This window comes from Gossypium hirsutum, chromosome D12 (genome assembly GCF_007990345.1).
Source record: "Gossypium hirsutum isolate 1008001.06 chromosome D12, Gossypium_hirsutum_v2.1, whole genome shotgun sequence".
Taxonomy (NCBI): domain Eukaryota; kingdom Viridiplantae; phylum Streptophyta; class Magnoliopsida; order Malvales; family Malvaceae; genus Gossypium; species Gossypium hirsutum.
Window position 1 is genome coordinate 4,449,667 of NC_053448.1, and position 22,686 is coordinate 4,472,352.

The 22,686-nt window shown below is 34.3% G+C and overlaps 2 protein-coding genes across 6 annotated transcripts; both read left to right on the forward strand.

The window, feature by feature from the left end:
- Positions 1-16,537, forward strand: LOC107945049 (uncharacterized). 5 transcript variants are annotated; one of them, XR_005922248.1, is made up of 33 exons: positions 5-303; positions 402-578; positions 870-965; positions 1,239-1,308; positions 1,423-1,556; positions 1,824-1,964; positions 2,047-2,204; positions 2,511-2,679; positions 2,766-2,864; positions 3,038-3,115; positions 3,198-3,257; positions 3,355-3,512; positions 4,365-4,566; positions 5,435-5,554; positions 5,873-5,958; positions 6,059-6,163; positions 6,696-6,794; positions 7,606-7,694; positions 8,101-8,249; positions 8,993-9,136; positions 9,222-9,329; positions 9,795-9,905; positions 10,257-10,355; positions 10,465-10,575; positions 10,923-11,101; positions 11,231-11,672; positions 11,953-12,060; positions 12,278-12,336; positions 12,688-13,072; positions 13,762-15,306; positions 15,576-15,783; positions 15,885-16,076; positions 16,160-16,537. XR_005922248.1 is itself a non-coding variant. In XM_041108271.1 (32 exons), the coding sequence occupies exons 1-32, from the start codon at positions 193-195 to the stop codon at positions 15,965-15,967; spliced, it is 5,883 nt and encodes a 1,960-aa protein (XP_040964205.1). In that variant the 5' UTR covers positions 5-192; the 3' UTR covers positions 15,968-16,143. The 5 variants fall into 5 exon arrangements, 2 of the variants coding, with proteins under 2 accessions (XP_016734366.1, XP_040964205.1); XR_005922247.1 differs by having other exon boundaries at positions 16,241-16,537; XR_005922249.1 differs by having other exon boundaries at positions 2,511-2,661; positions 16,241-16,537.
- Positions 16,538-18,190: 1,653 nt separating this feature from the next.
- LOC107945048 (peptidyl-prolyl cis-trans isomerase) lies at positions 18,191-19,565 on the forward strand. The gene has a single exon (XM_016878874.2). It carries the CDS (start codon positions 18,877-18,879, stop codon positions 19,393-19,395), a length of 519 nt encoding a protein of 172 aa, XP_016734363.1. The 5' UTR covers positions 18,191-18,876; the 3' UTR covers positions 19,396-19,565.
- The last annotated feature ends 3,121 nt before the right edge of the window (positions 19,566-22,686 follow it).

The window sequence follows — 22,686 nt, forward strand, 5'->3', positions numbered from 1 at the left end:
ACTGGCGCAACACATCGATCTTTCCTAAACTCCCAAACGGTCAAATCCAAACCCTCCATTCAAAACCCTAAAAACCTCTCCTCCCTCTAAGAAGCGCGAAAAAGAATTCAATCAAAATTCACAGGAGGAAGACAAAAACGCCATTTCCTTTTGTTTCTCTTCTTACGCTAGGGTTCTAGTGGATCACCATCAATGGCGGTCACCACAACGTCCGTCGATCGCTCTCTTTGGTGGGAGCCGTTCTCTTCTCTTCTCACCGACCTCGAGAATGCCTCTCCTTCCGACGACCTCCCGGAACCCCTAGTATATCTACTACTAACTCTCTTTCTCCTTTGCTTTTCTTTTAGAGCACAGTTCTTCTGCGTATGTGGTGTTGTTTTTACACGTTTCGAATTATGCAGGCGAAGAAGTTGAAAGAAAACCACGATTGGTTCGTGGAGACAGTTGCTAGGTTTAAATCGCCGAATGAGAAGTCGAAGGAGGCTTTAATGAGCTCTGAGCAAATCAAGATTGGTCCACATGAGTTGACCGTGAAGCCTGATTTCAGAGATAAGGCTTTGCAAGTCAGCTCGTATTTGGTTAGTTATATCCTCACTATTTGTTTTGTCAATTTGAACATTCTCTCTCCCGCCCTTCTCTCTCTTAATTATTGTACTTCTTAAAGCTATATTTTACTATTTAGCACAATCCATTGTTTGATTGATTAAGAGAAGTGAACGATTTTAAGAAAATGAGTGATCCATTACTGAGAATTTCTCCTCAAGAAGAAAGAGTTCAAGAGATGAATTACTTGTTGTCAATAATATCTCCTCAACTAGAAAGAATTCATGCACTCTGCCATTTCTAATTCTCATTTTCCTTGTTAACAGTGTTTGGATGAGGTGCAGTCGTACATTCTCGTTGATAGGTATCTCGAGCGCGGAAATGTTGCTGAGAATTATATAGTTCATGATCCCATTCATGTGGTTAGTAACTTCCTTATCTTCTTTAATGTTGGATTTTTTTGGATGCTTATTGTAATCATAAACATGTATGCGCCTTTTACACATGCATGCTCGTTTTTTTTTTGTCAACATGTGTCTCCCAGTGTTCAGTTTTTGACTTTGATGTGTGTTTAGGATGTCCTAAATGGGAAATATTTTTGGGGTATCCGCTATTTAGCCATAGCTTATATTCTCTGATATGAAGATGTCTGATTCTTTTCTATATATCCTTCTGTTTTCTCTTTTGTTCTGAAGGTGTTGCTGCAGTATTTTATTGAGCGCCAGTGCTTGTTGAAGTGCACAAGGCAGATCCTAATGCATGCTTGTAAGGCAATTATGATTTATGAGGCTGTTCTATTTTCTGATCGCTCTGCCACTTCTTTTATTAGGTATTGATTTTTGTTTTCTTCTTATGTCTATACTGCTATATGTGGTGCAGTATATTTGGGAAATAGCTTGAAAGAAGAGAGTTTGATTAGGGAGGAAGCACTAAAGCTGATTTATGATGGATTGGAAGGAAAACTAATATCTGTCTTGGAAGTTCTCATGTCTTGCAGTCATCCCGAGCAGATGGTATGCGTAATATAAGTTGTTTTTTAATACCCCTACAAAAACCTAGGAGCAACAAGTTTGTAGAAATATAGGCAGTTCATAGGAATGTGTACGTTGTGAGATTGACCATGTGGGATGCACCTTTTGTTGTATTCAGGCACTCTTACTATGTGTATGCATTACATTTGGTGATAGTATACAAGAATGGATATTAGTTTAGTTATATTTTATTTGCTGCTATGTTTAAGGCTTCTAACATTTAATGCTCGTTTTGAGAATGGTTTATAGGATGTTGATCTTTTCACCTTATGGGCTGAGGAGACACTACTTGAAGACAACTTGGTTTTGGACATTATTTTTCTCATTTATTATGAGTCACTTTGTACTTGTACTGCTGAAAGATGGAAAAATTTATGCTTGCTTTATAAGGTATGCCATCATTCGTAATTGTTTGATATTAATTTCCACATTTTTACTGGTTTTATACATGCTGAGCAATATGGTGTCACAGGGGACCTTGTCAGGGTCTTATAACTTTGGAAAGCTAGCAATATCACCTGAAGCACTATCTTCTTTTTATCAAGCCAAAATTCTGCTGTTACTTATCCTCATAGAAGCTCTGAACCTGGAAAATCTTCTTCACATGGTTCATGATGAAATTCCTTTCAGGTTTTTGGATAGCCTTTACTTCCTTTATATCTTTGTTGTCTTTGCAAACCATAAATGTTTAAAACATTCTAGACACCACAAGTACTTAGCTCCAAATAATCCAAACCCAAAAAGAAAAGAAAAAAGAAAAACCCGGAAAGAGAAAGAGAAGAAAAGTAATTATTCTAAAATCCTCTGTTTTGTAAGTAAACTGATTTTGGAATTTATTTTATTTACCTGATATTCAATTATTCATATGTTTTTCCTTTTCTTTTTTCTTTTATAAAATAATCTGGTTGTTGGAGCATTTATTTTCCTGTTCCATAGGCAGGGAGCTTGTGGTTTTACCTTGACCGATGTCCGAGAGATTGATGCTCTGATGTCCGGCTTTGATGTCTTTGAGATGAGAGAAGGTGGCCCATTGATTCTTGCTTGGGCGGTTTTTCTTTGTCTGATGTCATCACTCCCTCAAAAAGAGGAAAGTAATGAATTCATGGTGTGTGGTTATTTCCTCCTTTATATGCTACATGAATGAATATCTCCAATAATGACATTGCCTTTGTTTTTGGCTCAACTTCGCAGGAGATTGATCATGTTGGGTATGTTCGCCAAGCTTTTGAAGCTTCATCTTTGAGTTATTTCCTTGAAATCCTTCAAAGTGGCATCTTGAAGGAATCAGATGTAAGTAACAATTTATCTTCTCATAGTATAGATCTACTGGAAGTCTCATATTCCACTTTAGCCCATCCTTTTTTGTTTTTTCCCAGTGGAATTCGTAGCAACTGTTGGAATTCTTGGTCCCATCTTGTGATGCTCTCTAATTTGATTATGGATTCCCCCCCTTGTTTTTTCAGGGACCTGTTGCAGGTTATCGAAGTGTCTTGAGAACTTTTATTTCTGCATTTATTGCATCTTATGAAATTAGTCTTCAGGTGACTACTTTAATGCATATATGAAAGTAGCTTGTAAGGTTACACCGAATTTCTTATTTATTGCAGTGTGTCCATTTTACAGGAGGAGGATGGTACCCTTAATTTGATACTGGGTATTCTTTGCTATGTTTATCGAGGAGAGGTTTGGATGTATATTGAATTTACTTCTGAGTAATTTGTTTTTATTATCTGTTGCCCATAGGTTATTAATTTGAATTTCTTGTTAACCTACTTTGTAGGAGTCACTTTGTATTCAATTTTGGGACAGAGCAAGTTTCACTGATGGTCCTATTCGGTGCCTTCTCTGTAACTTAGAGGGTGAATTCCCTTTTAGGACTGTAGAACTTCTACGACTTCTATCATCTCTATGTGAGGGAAGTTGGCCTGCAGAATGTGTGTAAGTGAGGGTTTGCTTTCATCTTTTTGAGATTCATTTGTTTTCAATGTTACATGTATGTAACTGAGATAATGCACCACAACATACATATATGTACAGACACACATTCACACACACATGGGGGTATGTATGTATCTGTATATTTATAATGCCTAATATGTTTTTTAAGTAGTTTCTCTTCTTTATGGCAGAGCTTTATTGACTCTGGTTTGTGTTATAGTGTTCGCTCGAGAGGATATTTGAACTCTGAAAAGAGAATGTGACAAGATACTACTTAAGTTTGTTTTATGCTATTTAGTTTCATATGGGAATTAGTTGATTCAATATGAAGCTTGCTTTCCTTCCTTTCTGTGATCCGACTTATATCACTTTTATATGTGTGGAACGGATAATTCCCCTCAAAAGACAGATATATTGAAACACATACATGTATGTATGCCTCTTTATATTTTTAATGTCTAATGTTTGTTAAGTAGTTCCTTTTCTTATAGTTGAGTTTGATTGATTTTGGTTTGTTGTACTATGTTCACTTGAGCTATCCAACCTTTGAAAAGATAATGTGATGCGATGCTTATGCTATTTAATTTGGATAGGAGTTAGTTCATACAACACTCAACATGCCAACTTATGTGACATGTTTTAAAACTTCTATTTGCATTTTTAGGTTTTTTTTTGTGCAATTCAAATTTCAACTTGAGAAAAATATATTTAGATATATTTTCCTGCTGCCACCTTTATGTGGGATGTCATAGATGACCTCTGCAGTTCTTTCCTGATATTTCCTTTTTGATGAATTGTATGTTCAAATACTAGCCATTTTGCTTACATGTATTGCACTTATGCTGTTTACAGGTATAACTTTTTAGATAAGTCCACTGGTATATCGTCTTTGTTTGACATTACTAGTGAATCCTTATTGGATAATGTGTCTCAAATTGTTGAAACTCAGCATCCAGTTCCTATTCCCGGGATTGATGGTTTGCACATTCCTAGTAGAACTCATGGGCACGTTCTGAAAGTAGTTGATGGGAGAACTGCTCTTGTGCGCTGGGAGGTAAATAATTGAGAGGTTTATGCTATTTTTCTTGATGTTTGTCAATAATTCCATGCTGATTCTGTTATACTTTATTGGAACAAGTTTTGATTGAGGGTTTTAACTTTTGTTGACTGCACACTAGCGGACAATTGCCCCAAAATGCTAAGCATTATTTTTCTGAAGTTGGGAGCAAAGGATCTCTGAAAAAATAAATCCTAGAGAAATGAATTCTCTCTTTGTATATTTTATGATTATTTTGTATATAAAACTATGTTACATGCAATATCTGTTATCTATAGCGCTAGAAATTTATTTTTTATAGATAGAATTCTGTAAAGCTATATCGCATTTATCTGTTCTTATCTATATATGTTTTTTATAAGTATTAAATTTTTGTGTGACATCTAATCTTTTTAGTTGATTCCTTGGCCTGCAACATGCAATTATAATGTTTGGGTGAAAATTGTACCTTGTAGATGGACTCATAATATATTCATTTGATTTGATTTCCTTGAATACATATATCATATCTCTACAGCAAGCAGCTGGAATTAAGTTTTTCTTTTATCACATTAATTCACAAGTTCCACTTGATGGTATTTGTTAACTGGTATGTGTACATGTGCATGCAAATCTGTATGTGTATATATAATGTATGTATGAATTCTTATCCATTATTTCCTGATAGCTTTTCTCATTTCTAATAAAATTAATGAGGTTTTCTATAGCCTATATGATTAATAGTGTGCTGACCTGTAATGATGGTACTCTTATATAATTCCTTAGGATTTTCTTTATTGATAAAACTCCAAAACTTGACTAGAGGTCTGAGCAACATTAATCAGGTATATCAATTCCAATCTAATTCCTTGATCTTCTTCTGCAGCATACAAAATCGGCCGTGTTTGTTCTGCTCCTTCGTTTGGCCCAGATTCCATACTTAGAAAACAATGAAGAAGCATTTCTTACCCTTGACCTACTCAGCCGAATGGTGTCCTGCAACACGGTAGTTCTCTCCTGCCTTTGGTAGTTATTAATAGATAGCCAATGAGCTCTGGATAGCCATGGATAACATAAGTTCTGAAAATATTTTGTGCCAATGAGCTCTGGATAGCCACGGATAACATAAGTTCTGAAAATATTTTGTTGTAGCTGTTGTCAGTGAAAGTTACTGTGTTCTATATTTCTTAGTTTTGAAATTGTGAATTTATTGAGACCTGTGTTTTTGGTTGGTGTTTGTCCTGTTAGCCTTAATTTTTCCTTAAAATTAATGTTGTACCTAGCTTGGATTCTTAACTTCTTTGTTTTCTAACAACTTGAATAGGCTGTATGTTTTGCTTTGATGGATAGTTGCAACATCTGTCATCTCCAAGCAACTGGCATGAACGGGCAGATAGAAAATAATGTGTGGTAATTAAGCAACTTGGGCTTATTTACCTAAGTATGCTATTTTATGTTTTGCATCTCTTGTGGGCTATATATCAACAGTTTGTCTTTGCTCTTTTTGCAGGGTGGTTGAGATCATTAGCAATATCGTTAGAAATTTGTCTCCTAATCCTAGTGGTGCTGCATTGATGTCCATGGCTTTTGTAATATTGGCAAAGATGCTGAAATGGTAATTGAACTTATCTTTTTCCGAATGCTGAAATGGCAGATTAAGTTTCAAGTTTCAATAGGTAGAGGACTACCTTTTCAGACTGTTTAGCTGCTGATAGCCTAACTGGAGTTGTTGCTTGCATTCTTCTATTTGTTGTTCATATAATTTGAAAATGCCTCGATTTTGGGAAAGCCACACCCATCAGTTCCAGGTGGAAGAAAAATGAATGGAAGTTGTATACATGATCTCCACCCATGGTAGCAACCCTTTAGTGGTAACAATTTAATAGTTTTATTTGAGTAGAAAACAATGCATGCATGGCCTTTGTCTTACTAGTTAGAGTTTAGTTCTGGCAAAGAAGGATTCTAGGTGATGGTATCCCTGATCTAGGATGTGTTACAATCTGACATATAGTTGTGTTTTGCGTCCATGCAAAACCTGCATCTGTTTGTTGCCATTGCTCATTGAAGCATGTCTAGCATTTCTATGATATTGTTACCTATCACTCGCTCACATATTCATTGTTTATTCTTTTTCTGTTTTGAGCCAGTTGCCCTTCTAATGTTGCTGCAGTAGCCTTGAAAGCAAATATATTTGATGTGGCTTCAAATTCAAGCACCTTCAACATAGGTTGGAATGGTCTATCAAGGTAAGCCTTATTAAGTGGAGCATGAGAATTGTAGAGGTAATGCTTTGAGATTTTATTGGAATATGCTCATAAAATAAACCAGCAGTAAGTTCAGGTTGGACTGATTACTGTTTACTTGGTGGCTTTTTTGCCTCTCTTAAATTTCTTTTTTAGAAAATATCCAAATTGATTTCCTTATATTTTTCACTTTTTCTTACATTCTTTTTGTAGCTATCCATCAAGCTCTACCTTGCATGAATTATATGTGTTCCGTTTTATCTTTTTATGTGTTTAGTTTTGTTATTTTCCAGTTTATGAAGAAGTATTGAGTGAAATTGCAAGAGAAAAATTTGGGTTAATTTTAACTGAGAGTTGAATGTTTGCTGAGCCTATGAAGCCTAACTCAAAGTAGTGCCAATTATAATCACTCAATTTAGGTTACATGAATTGTGTGGTTTTGCATAGAACAGTTTTGAGGAGAATTAAGTAGCCAGACCCATTTAATTGGCACAGGACTTAAATGAGTCCTCTTCCTAGGTCACACTCTCCAACTAGTTCAAATAGAAAAAGAGAGGTTGTCTCTCTTTCTCCTTTTTTTTTTTGTTTTGTTTTCTCTTTTGCATTTTGAACTTAATTTTTATTGGTATAATTGATGTCCTTTTGATTTTTGAAGATTGTTAATTTTTCTTCTTTTTGTTTACATCTTCTCTCGGTTTGCGTTTCCCTGTTGTCTTCTTACATATATGATCTGCACTTAGATATACTATAGTATTCAAGTTAAAAACACATTTGCTGATTTCTAATTCTTTCTTGTCTCACCTTTTCTTTACAGTGGATCATGGTTGCTATCTGGAAAGTTGGCAAAGATGCTTTTAATCGATAGTGAGCAGAATGATTATGACTGCCCATTAACAATATCGGGTCTGTATTCACTCAGTTTAAGCTCCGTTGTTAGGATGCTTTGCAATTTTCAATTTGTGTAGCTTTCGGTTATATGGTTTGCTTATTATTATTATTATTATTATTTTTCCCCTTCATCTACATCTTTTTCATTTTCCCATTTACCCACATGATCTGCATGTGTGTGACTATTCAATGTGCTTTTGTACTTGTATGATAAATTGATTTCTAAATTGAACCTTCTCCTGCTTCATTTAGCTGTTTTACTTTTCTAACACGAGGTTTCAACATAGATGATTTTTCCGGAGCTTATATTGTATTGACTTTTCAACTTTTGTTTTTCTTAGTTTTTACCTGGTGGTAGTTCCCAAATTGCTCATGTATTTTTGTTTTGTTCTTATGTTCCAATTTCTAATGATACCTGCAGTGCTGGATTTTACCATGGAGCTTGTAAGGACTGGTGTAGAAGATGATATTGTTGTGTCTTTAATTGTGTTCTCCCTCCAGTATATTCTAGTTAATCATGAGTACTGGAAATATAAAGTGAAGAATACTCGTTGGAAAGTAACATTGAAGGTATGCATTGGTTTTCTGTAAGCTCTGAAGACTTGTTTAGTTGGCTTTATTTTTATAATACAGTGACTGTTGTCTTTAATTCCTATAAAATGCATTTATGATGTTGGAGATGGTAATGAACAAATTTCTCTTTTATGGCCAAATTAGATGATGCAGAGTAAATAACCGAGAATAGCAATTAATTGTTTGAAATCTTTAGATGTATATACTCAAAATTCTCATTATTGACGATGATTTGCATTAGCAGAAATGTAGCATCCATTTTTAGTAAGTAACAAATGATTAAGTAATGTTGCACTCTCTCAAGCTTTGAGAGCAGCTCCAGTAGACATAAATATGCCATTATGACCTGTGTATCCATGGATCTTGTACAATTTCTTGTTGCCTTGTGCTGAATTCAATTTTCAAAATTCTTCTTGTGTTGGCTACATTCTTTCCACCCTCTTTCCTTAAGGTGTCTTTGAGTTCTTCCTATTGGTCATGAAAGAATCAGGTTTAGCCTGTCTTTACATCTTATACTGTGCATTAGCTGCATTTCCTACCAATCTTGATATTTATCTGATTGAGTTGGTAAAATCTCAGCTGAAGTGATTTGTTCTTCTTAATGTTAATCTGACTTATTGGTCTGTATACCCAACTAAATCAGCTTGTAATGATGTAATTAAGCAAGTGGAGCCTGTACAATGGACATGGACCTTTTAAAATGCTGGAGTACTAATTTCTAATTTTCTGCCTTCCGTTAGGTGCTGGAAGTGATGAAAACGTGCATTTTAGCAACAGCTTCCTCTGAAAAGCTGAGTGATGTAATACGGGATTTGCTACTCGATGATTCTTCGATCCACAACACTCTCTTTCGTATAATGTGTACAACTTCTGAAGCTTTGGAGGTCTGCTATTCTCCATATTATCCCTTAATTTAATTTTCAAATTAGGATTTTAATTACTTTTTACTTACTAATCTCCATTTAACAGAGACTTTATCTCAACCGCCTCATAGAATTGGTCGAGATTGAGGGTTTACAACTTGCTATAAGTTCTGCTTTGGATATTTCATATGTGATGCTTACCAAAATCTCAAAGGTATTGTTTTGAAATATATAGAGCTGTTTGCACTACTGGCAGGACATAACATGTTGCGATTTTTATCTAATGGGAAATACATATGGTTTTAGTCTTTCAGCGCTGTTGTTTTTACACATCTTCTCCAGCTCTCATGAATCATGATCATTATGCTGCATGTTTTAGTAGCTATATAAATTTTGTTTTAGTTGTTTTAACTGTGGTGAAGAGGGAGTTTTAGAACTCTATGGTCATGGTGATATACAGCTCTGGAAAGTTGTGTTTTTTCTTGGGATAGGAGGCTTTTATATTCTTTCACGGTATCATACATCACATATAATGATGTGATCATTATTATTTTGTTCTTTCTAGTCACTGTTGCTATGTCTTGACAATTTACGTGATCACTGCTGAAGTCTTTATTTTATTTTGTCAATCAGCTTAGGCCTTCATAAATAAAAAGTGAAGTTTTTGCTATCCCTGCAGGATATGACATCAAGCATTCCAGCTTTTCACCAAGCTGTCCTCTCTTCAACAACCAAGCCCATATCTGTTATTGCTGCTGTCATATCATTGATATCCTTTTTTCGTGATCCGGTAGATATTCTTTATGGGCCTTCACAATTCAAATTCTTCCTGTTTGTTGTTGCTTATCCTCATTGAAAATGTAAATCAGCATGTACCAAAAAATTGATTAACTTAATATTTCAATTCAATTATAGAAATGGATCGATAAAGATATTAGGTTAAAAAATGGATAATTGCATAAATTTCTTAAGATGTGGATGCTTCGATGTATTTCTATAATTGTCTTCTTTAAATATATATGTTTTTGGGGCTTTTTTTTTGGGTGTGGGGACAACATGGTAATTTTCTTTAGTAGATAATTTATAATTTGTTTATCCATGTGCTAAAATTGTGTTGATGCAAGGTTACTTGATTGTGCAGGCGATACAGGTTGCTGCTGCTAAACTACTGGCGATATTGTTGCAGATGGCAGAGCCACATCCTTTTATAAATTCATGCTTCTGTCCCGATGACAAGCGGGTTGGCAATTTATTTCGTGTTTTAAAGTTATTAATTTGCTAATTTGTTATGTGGCTTCTAAATAAATATCTTTTTCTTCTAATCTATTTTGATTAACCACCTTTTTTAGATGGCAGATTTAAGGCTTTCTATTAATAGCATTCTACTTGAACACCGGATACTGAATGATGATCTTTTTATTGCCGTACTGAATTTGCTTGCTTCTGCAGCTCGTTTCCAGGTTAGTCATGGATCATTCATTTACTACTTCTGAAGGCTACCATTTTCCTTCTGCTGGTTATTTGAAGTGTTTTTTTTGAGGTTGATTATATCTGTTTTTGGAACTCTTCCAAGCTTGTAACTTTTCATGGATACCAAAAATTCAGTTAGATGGCATGTGAATGTGGTCTTGCAAAGATTTAATTACTTTTTTCACAATCTGGATATATACCTATGTCCTTGATCAATTCTTGATGCACCAGAACCATGATCCAGGTTCTAGGGGTTTGCAAGTGATCTACCACAATGTTCTAATATTACTGATCTAGTTTACCAAGACCATCTTATGTTAGTGGTTTCTTTGTGCAGCCTGCTTTCCTTCTTGCTATTTTTGACACAAAGGAGGATACAGCTGTTCAACTGGCTAATATTGGTGGTGTGAAGCAGACAACAAATGAACCTTTGTCTGGTTCCCTGGGCTCTGAAACATGTAGTCTTGTTAATGCCATTCTCCAATTTGTTGAAAGCTCTAATGATGTTATTAATAGGTATTGTGTTGCCTAAGCCCTTTGGTTTCATTTTTCACTTATAATGAGTATTACCCTGAATATGCTGATTTTGTGGTGCTTGGTTTGGTGAAATGGTTACAACTGAATCAACTAACATATCATCTGCAGCAATCCCTGCGTACTGCTGAATGCACTTAACTTCTTAAAGGCACTGTGGCATGGGGCTGGTCTGTATACAGCTATTTTGGAGAGGCTGAAGAGCTCTGACAAGTTCTGGAAGCAATTATCGAACTCTATCTTTCAAAGTGCTGCCTTGGAAGTTCCTGTGCTCAAAAGCATTAAAGAATCAGAGGCTTCACTCCTGGGACACAAATATCGATGTCAATCTGCTATTTTGGAAACAATGGCATATGATGTGTTCTTGATGAAAAAGTTGTTATATGCTGAATCACTTGTCAAGGATCCCTCTGAATCAAATAAGAAGATTGAAGCTGATAATAATGTTATGAAGAGTATCTTGTCAAATTGGTGTAACAGTTCTGTTCTTGGAAGCTTGATCAAATCATATACATCTTGTAAATATGACAATGAAATATATTTTCATGCGAAGGTAAACATTCTATTTTTTTTCATATTTCATGTATAGCTATAGTCTGTACATTCCTTTTCTTGAGGGTATAGGGTAATGGGCATTCACATTGAAAGCACTTATTTAGTCGGCAGTCTGAAATGGTTATCATTGTAACCCTATGCAAGATTTTAAATTTAGATAATTATTGCAGAAAAATGCCCTTCCAGATGAATAAGCTGTTGCTTAATTTGCCTTAGATATTTTGTCTGGGCCTCCTCTTATCAAAATTGGTAATGTTGAAAATGAAGCTACTTTGCAGGTCGCATTGAGTTTACTCACTGTGCACATAATGGGAAAACTAGTAGCTGGTGATGCTGGAAGTTTGTCTGTATCCTTAGTGGAGAAGATTCGCCATGTGTATAAAAAGGTGATAGCATTTTTGTATATATTATGGCTTTTCTTTCCATTAAAATGATAAACAGTCTGATGAATTGTATCACTTCATCTCTAAAATGTTACTTCTGAGGATTTCCTAAGAGACTGAAACCACACATAATTTTAATGGGAAATTTTCTATTCCCTACTTATCTTTTATGTCACATCACGTCTGACTCTGGTGTATGGTTGTGTTTTCCTGCTGGCAGTTGACTGTTCAGCCTGCTTTTTCCGAATTACTGGCTCAGTACTCACTGCGTGGTTACAGGTAAAGCACAAAATCTATTATATTTATTGGAACTTATATGTTAGCATTATTTCTGCCTCTAGATGGAGCACCATCCATCTGAGCAAGGATGCAAATGAACGGAATCGAAATGTAATGATTCTATAAGGTTTATGTATGGGTTAGCCCTTTTTTTATAAGGGAGGGGGTGGGTTGTCCAGATTCGAACCCTAAATCTAATGTCAATCAAGACTTAAAATCAACGGATGTCTTTTTGCCACTGAACCAATGGCATGGTTGACGTATGTGTTAGCACAACTGGGTAACTCTTTGTGCTTCTTTTTCACTTCATTAATGCCTTTTCTGATTTCTTTGTTGTTGGTTTTCTTTCAGTGAAGGGAAGGAGCTGAAAGCTTTAATAATGAGTGATCTCTACTATCATCTGCAAGGAGAGCTTGAAGGCCGTAAAATGAGTGCTGGACCCTTTAAAGAACTCTCCCAGTTTCTGATAGAGTCAAAGATGGTGAAGATTTATGAGAACAAGTGCAGTCTTGATCTTTTTTTAAATGCTGATGATGTCCATGTGTTTGATCTTGGGCGCATACAAGCAGATTTGGGATTAGATATGTGGGATTATTCTGAATGGAGAACATCTAAAGGAATTGCAGAAACAATGCTGAGCTGCATGCAGAAAGCAAACTCAATGGTGTTGATTGGAAATTCGAAGCTTTCTTCACTGAAAGCATTAATTACCGTCTTAACCGTGTATGAGGACAGTGTAAGTCCTCTGAGTTCTGATTAGCTATTTCTGCTGCTTGAACATTTTCTATGCTGAGAGTGACACTATTTCTGTTTCTAGGTGATCTCGGAAATCATGATAATTCACTAATAAATAGGTTAAAATAGTTTTTTATCTGTTATGCTATTAGCAATGAATATAATATGTGAAAGGCTGATAATAATTGAGTTCATTGTGGGAAACCATGTCCAAACTATTTTAGATTTTTATTTATTCTGAGACTCTGTACCTACTTTTGTTAATTAGAATTTTACTAATGGAGTTTAGACTTCATTACCTTTGTCATAAAATATTGGGGAAGTTTGGTTGGGCCTACCAATGGCTGGGTTGTAGCAATGAAGTGCAAAGTAATAAATAGGAAGTATCGAAAACTCTGAAAACATAATGAACACGGCGTTGATAAAATAATGCAAGTTCTAGAATTAATGGAGTTGTGAGCTGTAGTTCAGTAAAACTATTAAGAAAGAAGTGTTAAGATGATTTAACTTCTGGGTTTTTAGGTACTGGCATCTAAAATTTCTTCAAAATGTTTTCTTAATCTTCTCTTAATGATTTGTATGTTGTATCATTCAGAATTTCTGTCCACTGGGTTTGGAAAGCCTTCAATTCTCATTCCCGTTTGTCTTGCTACCATTATAAATTTATTTCAAATATACATTTTGTTGCAGTTGCTGGAAAAAATGACTGAGGTTGGAGGGAAGATTCCTGATCAGCTGATTTTTTCATGCATGGAACATATATGCCGAAGTTTCCTTGACACTTTAGAACCTTTGTCTCGAGTCCCTGATGTTTCTGAAGATGTCCTTGATTTCCTCACTTCACAGGCAGATTTGCTTCTTCATCTCACAAGATCTGTGCGGAAAAGCCTGTCCATGTCTGTTTGTCTTCTCCTCTTGAAGACTTCAGGCACTGGTCTTAAAATGCTAAATGACCTTAGAACGATAGTTACTGGGGTGAATAACACAATGAAGCTTTTGATAATGTTGATTCTATTGTCAATGGAGTTCTGCTGGCTTGATTCCCATATATCTGGTGTGAAAGACAAAGAATCTATTGAAGGGTTTGCTGAGATTTCTAATGTGAGCCTCGGTCTGTTACCCATCTTGTGCAACTGTGTTACTGTTGCTGAATGTCATTCCCTCTGCCTGACTGCTTTGGACTTGACACTAAAAGGTTTTTTGACACCTGATACTTGGTTTCCCATCATCCATAAACATCTCCAGTTACAACATGTTGTTCTGAAACTTCAAGATAAGAATTCTTTTGGATCAGTTCCCGTTCTTTTGAAGTTCTTCTTGACCATTGCGCGTGTAAGAGGAGGTGCCGAAATGCTTCTTAATGCTGGTTTTTTCTCGTCTCTCAAACTTTTATTTGCTGACATGTCAGATGGTCGGGTTTCCTCTGTTATTAATTCTGGCAAAAAACTCTCCACTTTATCTGACAAAATAGAGAAGCCTCAACTCATTTGGGGACTTGGCTTAGCTGTCATCACAGCGATGGTTCATTCTTTAGGAGACAGTTCTTTGAGTATTGATATTGTGGCCAATGTGATACCATACTTATTTTCTGAGAAAGCCCATCTTATTTCTTATTTTCTCAGTGCACCAGATTTTCCATCTGATGATCATGACAAGAAAAGACCACGTGCACAAAGGACTTGGACTTCTCTTTCTAAACTAATGGAGACTGAGCAAACTCTCATGCTAATGTGCGTCTTGGCACAACATTGGAATACTTGGGTTAAGGCTATGAAGGATACAGATTCACAGTTAAGAGAGATGAGTATTCATCTCCTGGCCTTTATTAGCTGTGGAAACCAGCGCCTCGGAGAGGCTCCTAGCCGGATTCCGCCTCTCATATGCCCTCCTATTCTGAAGGACGAGCTTGATTGCTGCAATAAACCTTCATTTGTAAACAGCAAAAATGGATGGTTTGCTCTTTCACCCCTTGGTTGCATCTCAAAGCCGAAATTTTCTGGGATATCAACAACTGCTCTTGTTATCAAAGATCAAGCAACTGAAAGTAACAATTATGTTTCACAAACATACTTCTCAGACTCAGTTGCCATTCAGATATACCGGATTGCATTTCTTTTATTGAAATTTCTCTGTTTACAAGCTGAGGGTGCTGCTAAAGGGGCTGAAGAGTTGGGATATGTTGATCTTGCTCATTTTCCAGAACTTCCAATGCCTGAGATTTTACACGGGATACAGGTATGATTGTGATATGGGTTTTTGTTAGCCATTCTTTTCAATTATGAGACAGAAAGTGATGATTGTTGTTTACTCCCAAGGCTTAAGAAAATAGTATGCCAGTCATCATTCTAGTTCCTAATCTGTATTGAAATTGTCAAGGGGACAAAAAAGAAAAGAAAAAGTCAAATGAGTATAGTGTTCTGTTTTGGTCTGGGTAGAGGTCTAAACTTCATTTATTAATATTACCTGTTGGTGGATTTTCTTTTCTTTGTCCCTTGGGAGCACAGGACCAAGCAATTGCTATCGTCACGGAATTATGTGAGACTAACAGATCTAAGCAGATTCAGTCAGAGGTCCAGCAAGTCTGTCTCCTACTGCTTCAAACAATTGAAATGGCCTTGTACTTGGAACTTTGTGTCTTACAGATTTGTGGAATAAAACCTATGCTAGGTCGTGTGGAGGACGTTTCAAAGGAAGTCAAACTATTGATGAAAGGTAATGTTATGTTCCTAACATTTTCATAAGAACAATGAAACTTATTTCTTTCAGGGATCATTAAGAAACTCTCCTTTTGGTTTTTTGTTTCTGGTTTCCAGCTACGGAGGGGCATGCTTTTCTCAAAGGATCAATGAAGTCCCTGAGTCAGATAATATCACTTGTGTATCCTGGTTTGCCATAAACCAAGTATATGGGTGGTGTTTTTTCAAGGACGCAACGGACCTTTGTAGGCTTTTAGAATGTGATGTGAGAACTCTGTAGATATTCCGAATGTTGCCATGACGATGATGGTACGTATGTCTTTGTACGTTTAATATTCTTTGTTCCACTGATAATTGATGCCATTTTTCCCGGCCATTCTTATTTCCTTTAGTGATTATTTTGTGACGAGGAGGAAGATACATCACTCCCCCAGTCATCCTCAAGTGTTGTGATTCTTTTTTTTTTTTCCTAGTTGAGCTGTTGAGGGTGGATTAATTTGGCTGGGTCCCCCTTCAAGCGTGTAAAACCAGAGCTGGTTTAAAACGTGGGATTATGAAATGGTTTCCAGAGCAGCACAAAACTTCATCGTGAGTCGGTGGATACTTGTGAATAGGATTGGTTTTATCTGTTTTTTAATGCAAATTAAATGCGATTTTCCGCTTTATTTATTAATCTGTAATGGCGAAGACTGCGATGAGCGGTAGAATCTCTACTAAAAGAAAGCGGACCGTACAAGGCAAAGTGGATTATCCCAACAATTTTACTTTTAGGCTCTGTTTCGTTTCTAAAATCATTTACTTTTTTCATTTTTCATTTTCAGAAAACAGTTTTTATTTTTTATTTTTTTAAATTAAAAAGTACAAAAATAAAAAAATGTTTTTAATAATAACTTATTTGGTACCTATTTTTTGATAACAAAAATATGAGAAATAAAAAAAAATTACTTTTATATGGTGTCGAACATGTATCAGGTTTAATATTTTAAAAAATTATTGAAAAAATAGTGTTTGGGCTAATTGATTTAAAATTAAGAACTTTGGTTTGCATCATTTGTATTTTTGCAACATTTTTAGTGAACAATAAAAATACTTTTAAAATTTTCAACTAAATATATTTTCTAGAGTGTTTTATTTTTCACAAAAATAAATACAGAAATCATCATTGTTTATTGAGACTGGATGGAACTTTTTATTTTTATCTTGCAGTTTTGAGAATTCTACATGTTAATCTAATATTATTAGGATCAAGGAATGCTAACTATTAGTCTAATATATTTTTTCATATATCTTTAAATAAAATAATTAAAATTTAGCGTTGAATTTTACAAACTGTCATTTTAATTATAAAAAAAATTAATAAACCTAGTTGTCAACCTTTATAAAATTTATCAATTTAATTCTAATTTTAAGTTGGAGGTAAATGTTTTTGAAAAATTTTATGGAAAAGTATTTTGAGAATTGTTTTTGAAAAGTTTGGTTTAAAATTTAAGTAATTAGCATTGCTGTCAAAAAATACTTTTGAGAAAAAAAATGTCTTTTTTAGACATATTATTATCAAGTAACAAATATGTATTTAAACAATATTTAAATTAGTTAATATTATTATATTTTAGTAAGAATATAAAAAAATTATTATAAATTGTTAATACTTTAATATATGAAATATAAATTTTAAATATTTTTAAGCAATAATATTAATTATTTATAAAATTAATTAGAATATATAATCTATATTTTAAATATTTAAATATAACCATTAAATATTTGTATTTAATATTTTAAATTATTTTTTTTATTTTTAATTAATGATTTTAATACATTTGTAATCAAGCACAAAAAAAAGAGAAAAGTATTATATTATTGGAGGGGTGAAAAAGTAATTAAGTACTAAAAGTATTTTTGAGAGAGAAAAAACTAAAAATTTTAACTTTTTTTTCAGAAGTAATTAAGCACCAAAAGTGCTTTTGAAAAGTAAAAAAATTCAACAAAAAACAATTTGTTTAATACAGTTTTTCTTCTAAAAGTGTTTTTGAAACCAAAAATATTTTTTTTAAGCATTACTATACATGTCCTAAGCGTTATATTGACTTTGGTGGGGGGTGTGTGGTGCTTGTTCCTCTCTTATCACCACCTCCATTCACACCGTAAAGACATGGCCGCCGGTAACGTTTTGTCTGCTTATATTGAATTGCTACATCCTTCAAAGGAAATCTGTCTTGGGTATATCATGAAACTGCCTCCTTTTTATTGAAATATTATGATGATTTTGGATATCGGTTATTCGTCCCTTGGCCCTTTTTTCTTATTCAACCTCTCCTATTGACACGCCTACTGCCAACATCTTGTCTATTTTTATTGAATTGCTACATCCTTTAGAGGGAAATAATGAGAGATATGAACTGTCTGTCCTGCAACTCGTTTCTTTTCTTTTCTTTTGAAATATAAATGGATGTTTTTAAATATTTTCCCCTTTCTTTAACTTTTAGATTTAGAACTAAATTGACAAAATTTTATAAATGTTGAGGGCTAGGTTTATTAAATTTCTTAGAACTAGAACTAAAATGACAAGTTTTAAAAATATTGAGGGCTAAATTTGTTTGATAAAATATGTAATTAGATCAATAAAAAACCCAATGGCAACCATTGAGAGAGTGGCTAGAATATTTGATTTAGAAAAGTTGGATGACTATAATTGCAATTTACCCAAAAGAAAAATAGAGAAAGGTTTCTACCAAAGGAAAAAAAACATAGAGAAAGGTCAACTATGCTGGTCTGATCTAGAAGATGCGGACTGTTTGGATAAAATTCAAAAAAGGCCCGACAAGAAACTAAAATTGTACTGGAACTACTACTAAACAAGGAGAAACGGTATCGTTTCAATCACGCTCTTAAGGAAAACAAAAGAGAATATGCCACCAATGACCAAACCCTAAAGACTAACTCGAGTCCAGCTTAAACTCAATCCTGATTAATCTTCCCCCCTCCACGTGCCTATCTATCAACGGTCCAGATTCCTTCCCCTCCTATATAAACCCTCTTGATCTCGTTTCGAACCCTAACTACGCATCAAAGCAACCCTTGTTTTACTCAAAAAGATCCCTCTCCAACAATGGCTTCTAATCCCAAGGTCTTCTTCGACATGACCGTCGGTGGCCAACCAGCTGGTCGGATTGTGATGGAGCTCTTTGCCGATTGCACTCCCCGGACTGCTGAGAACTTCCGTGCTCTCTGCACCGGCGAGAAAGGGGTAGGCCGTAGCGGCAAACCTCTCCACTACAAAGGCTCATCCTTCCACCGGGTGATCCCCAATTTCATGTGTCAAGGAGGCGACTTTACCGCCGGAAACGGTACCGGAGGTGAATCCATCTATGGAGCCAAGTTCGCGGACGAGAACTTCATCAAGAAGCACACGGGACCTGGCATCCTTTCCATGGCGAACGCTGGACCCGGAACAAACGGATCTCAATTCTTCATCTGCACGACCAAGACGGAGTGGCTGGACGGAAAGCACGTGGTGTTCGGACAGGTAGTTGAAGGCATGGATGTGGTTAAAGCGATTGAGAAGGTGGGGTCTAGCGGTGGGAGGACTTCCAAGCCTGTTGTTATTGCTGACTGTGGACAGCTTTGAAAAAGGGCTTATTGAATTGTGTTTCCTTCATAATATCTGGTCTTTTTAGGCTCCTTTTTTTTATGCTATGCTGCTTCTATGGCTACTGGGTTTTGGTGTTTTTTAAGAAGTTGCTTGATGTAGCTTTTTCATTAACTGCCATAAATAAGATAGGCTTTATTTTCAAATAATTTTGATCCTATTTTCCCTTTCTACTTTACAAAACTCAATCTGGGATGGGATGAAATTGGTGTATACTATACTCAATCCATGGTAAACACCAACACGCCCACAGGGCAGTAAAGAGTGGGTATGGACAAAGAGGGACGATGACTAAAAAAGGACATCATAACCACTCTAACCCAATCCCACCAACTACGATCGATTATTTACTTCTTAAAACAGTCTATTTTATTGATGTCATACAGGATAATTTTTTTTAACAATTGGGCTTGTTGGGACATAGCTCATCTATTCATTTTTAACTAAAGGTTAAATTATTTATTTTTTGAGTAAGTTTCTGAGGAATGAACAGCACCATCGGTATTGAGACAAATTTAGTCTCCCGTCCCAATGAAAATTAGTTGGTCCAGTTAGTCGAAACTCTGATTATATCTCGCTTGAAGTTCAAGATCTCCCTTGAAAGATGAAGAGATTACCTTAAAACTAGTAAATCAAAGAGACGAGCCCAACTAACTCTTTCCTCATGCATCTTAGTAGTGTCCTGCAAATTAGAAGACCCAGGATGACCTGTTGCCAGACTTCCTTAGCTGCTGTGCAATCTCTAAGAGTATGCAAAATATCTTTTGAGCCATATCCACAGATTGGACTTTGATGATCATCTTTAGGAAATATATGTTATATGGTATTAGTTCAGTTAAAGATAACAATGTCAAATGTATTGTTATTTTTTTTAAAGAAAGTACCATTTGAACAAATAATTCTAAATTTTTTTAAAAAAACTCTTCAAATAATTTAAAAGAAAAACTTAAAAAAGATAAGAGCCGTGAAAAAGGTAACAGTGGGAGGTAGTGAGTAAAGTTAAGGCTTAAACTTAAAGGATGGGAATGTTAATTTCAATGCAAAGTGGGCATTCGGAAGCTCCATTTTAACTACTCACATCATAACACCACCTTACTTGAAATTTATTTATTCAATTTTCAACTTCTACTGTACTTGCATTCAACCAAATTGAAATGGTGTTGTGTGAAACAATGTTTGTTCTTTTTTCATTATTCCTAAACATTAACCTTATATTGTAGTAAAACCAAATTTCTAAATAAAAATCAAAATAATACATCAAAATTGCATTTATATAATTTATTGTCAAAAATTCTATTTTTTATCCCTTAATAATGTGACCAATTTTGTTACTATAATATTGAAATTAATTAGTTTAATCTCCTAAATTTAAAAATTTTATTTTATATTTTCAAATTTATCTTAAATGAAATCAACTCGCCTACGAAATTTTATTATATAACATTCCATGCTAAAATAATTAAATTAAATTAAATTAATTACTCGTTCTTTGTTCGGGTAAAATTATGAGTTCTGTGTAGTGTGGAAGATTAAATTTTCATGCTAAACTAAAAGCAAAGCATAAAATCATTGCAATTAATTAAAGTTCTTTGTTTAGGTAAAGAAATGATGAAAACAATTATGAGTTTTGTTTGGCATTGAAGATAAACTTAATTAATTTAATTAATTGCAAAGATTTTTCTTTACTTTTAACTTAGCATGAAAGATCAAAGATCATATAATAAAAACATGTGTTTTCTTGAGTTAATTTTAATTCGGAAATATAAAATAAAATTTAAAATTTTAAAAGGAGATTAAATTAATTAATTTGAATATCTGTGATGTTTTGAAATTTAAGTTTTTAGTACAAAATAATTTGACAAAATTTTGAATACATTATTTTAATTTCTATTGCTTTTATTACAAATTTTTAATTTAAAAAAAAGGGGTCAAATTAGATAAATTTGTAAAGGTTAATGCTAAGTTTGCGATTATACATTATATATGAATATAATATAAATTTAAGTTTTGCTAAAATCAACAATCATGATAATTAGACACTTTTTGTTTGGATTTCATACACAATAATTGTAAGAGTAAGTTAATTTGGAAAACCATCCAATCTCATTCTAAATATCAACACTTCATCTTTATTTAGGTTGCTAAATGGTTCCACTCACATTAAGTTGGATTTTAATTCATTTGTGGAAATATTATATGTACAATTTAACATGATTGGGTCCATATCAAGAAAATAAAAAGATTTTCAAATCTACGAGATCAATTTTCCATTTTAACCAAAAAAAAATAATCGACTCATTTGATTTTTTTTTTTGTTTAGTCTGTTAGGCAAATTGGTTGTTTTGGTCTCAGTTTGATTGGTTAATTTGATCGGTTATCGGTAATGGAATCCCGAAATTGAACAGACCAAAAAAATCAACTTATTTTATATTATTTCTAGATTATTTAAAATATATTCATATTTTATAATTTATAATAGATATATAATCATATAAACACAACCCAATAATCTAAGGCCAGTTAACTGAAAAAATTGATCGAAACAACCGAATCAAAATTAGGTCCATTTGGCTGATTTTCTAAACTAAAGCCAATCCGGTCAATTTTCTCATGTTAAAGTTTCTTAAGTCTATTTGCAAAAAATAATTGAACTGGCCGATCAAATCGATTGCTTTTGCTCTCCCCTAATTGGACTTTAGTATTTACTTTTCCATCCAGGATGTGAGGTGTAGGAACCTGCAAGATCATCATGTTGCTAAATTGGAAACAATGCAAATTAAAAAGCAATGTCTCATTTCTTGGAATACTATTTGAAGCCTAGTGACCCAGTAAACAATCTAGTAAATTGTAGTTACTGGGTTAATTTGCACTACCAAGGATAAGAAAATAGGGGGTTTAAATTCTTTAGAGCTCTATCTTATAGATATGCTTGAATTCGAGTTGTTGATGTAATTCAAATTTTATCGTTAGGTGTAGGGGATCTCAACTATAAATAGAGGTCTTCCTCACCTCATTTTGTATCTTGTATCATTCTACATTCAGAAATACAATTGAAAGCATTTACTCAAAGCTTTTATTTTTTGAGTTTTCTTGTCGTTTGGCTTCCTTCACTTAATAGTTTTATAACTTAGGTACCTTAGAGAATTTTTTGAGACTTTCAAGTTTTGAAGGTTAATGTTAACATAGGCAATTTGAAGTGAATTCATCGACTAAGGCCACACTGTCTGCTAGGCTAAAGACGAAGCTCGTGATAGTTGTTACTCGAACTAG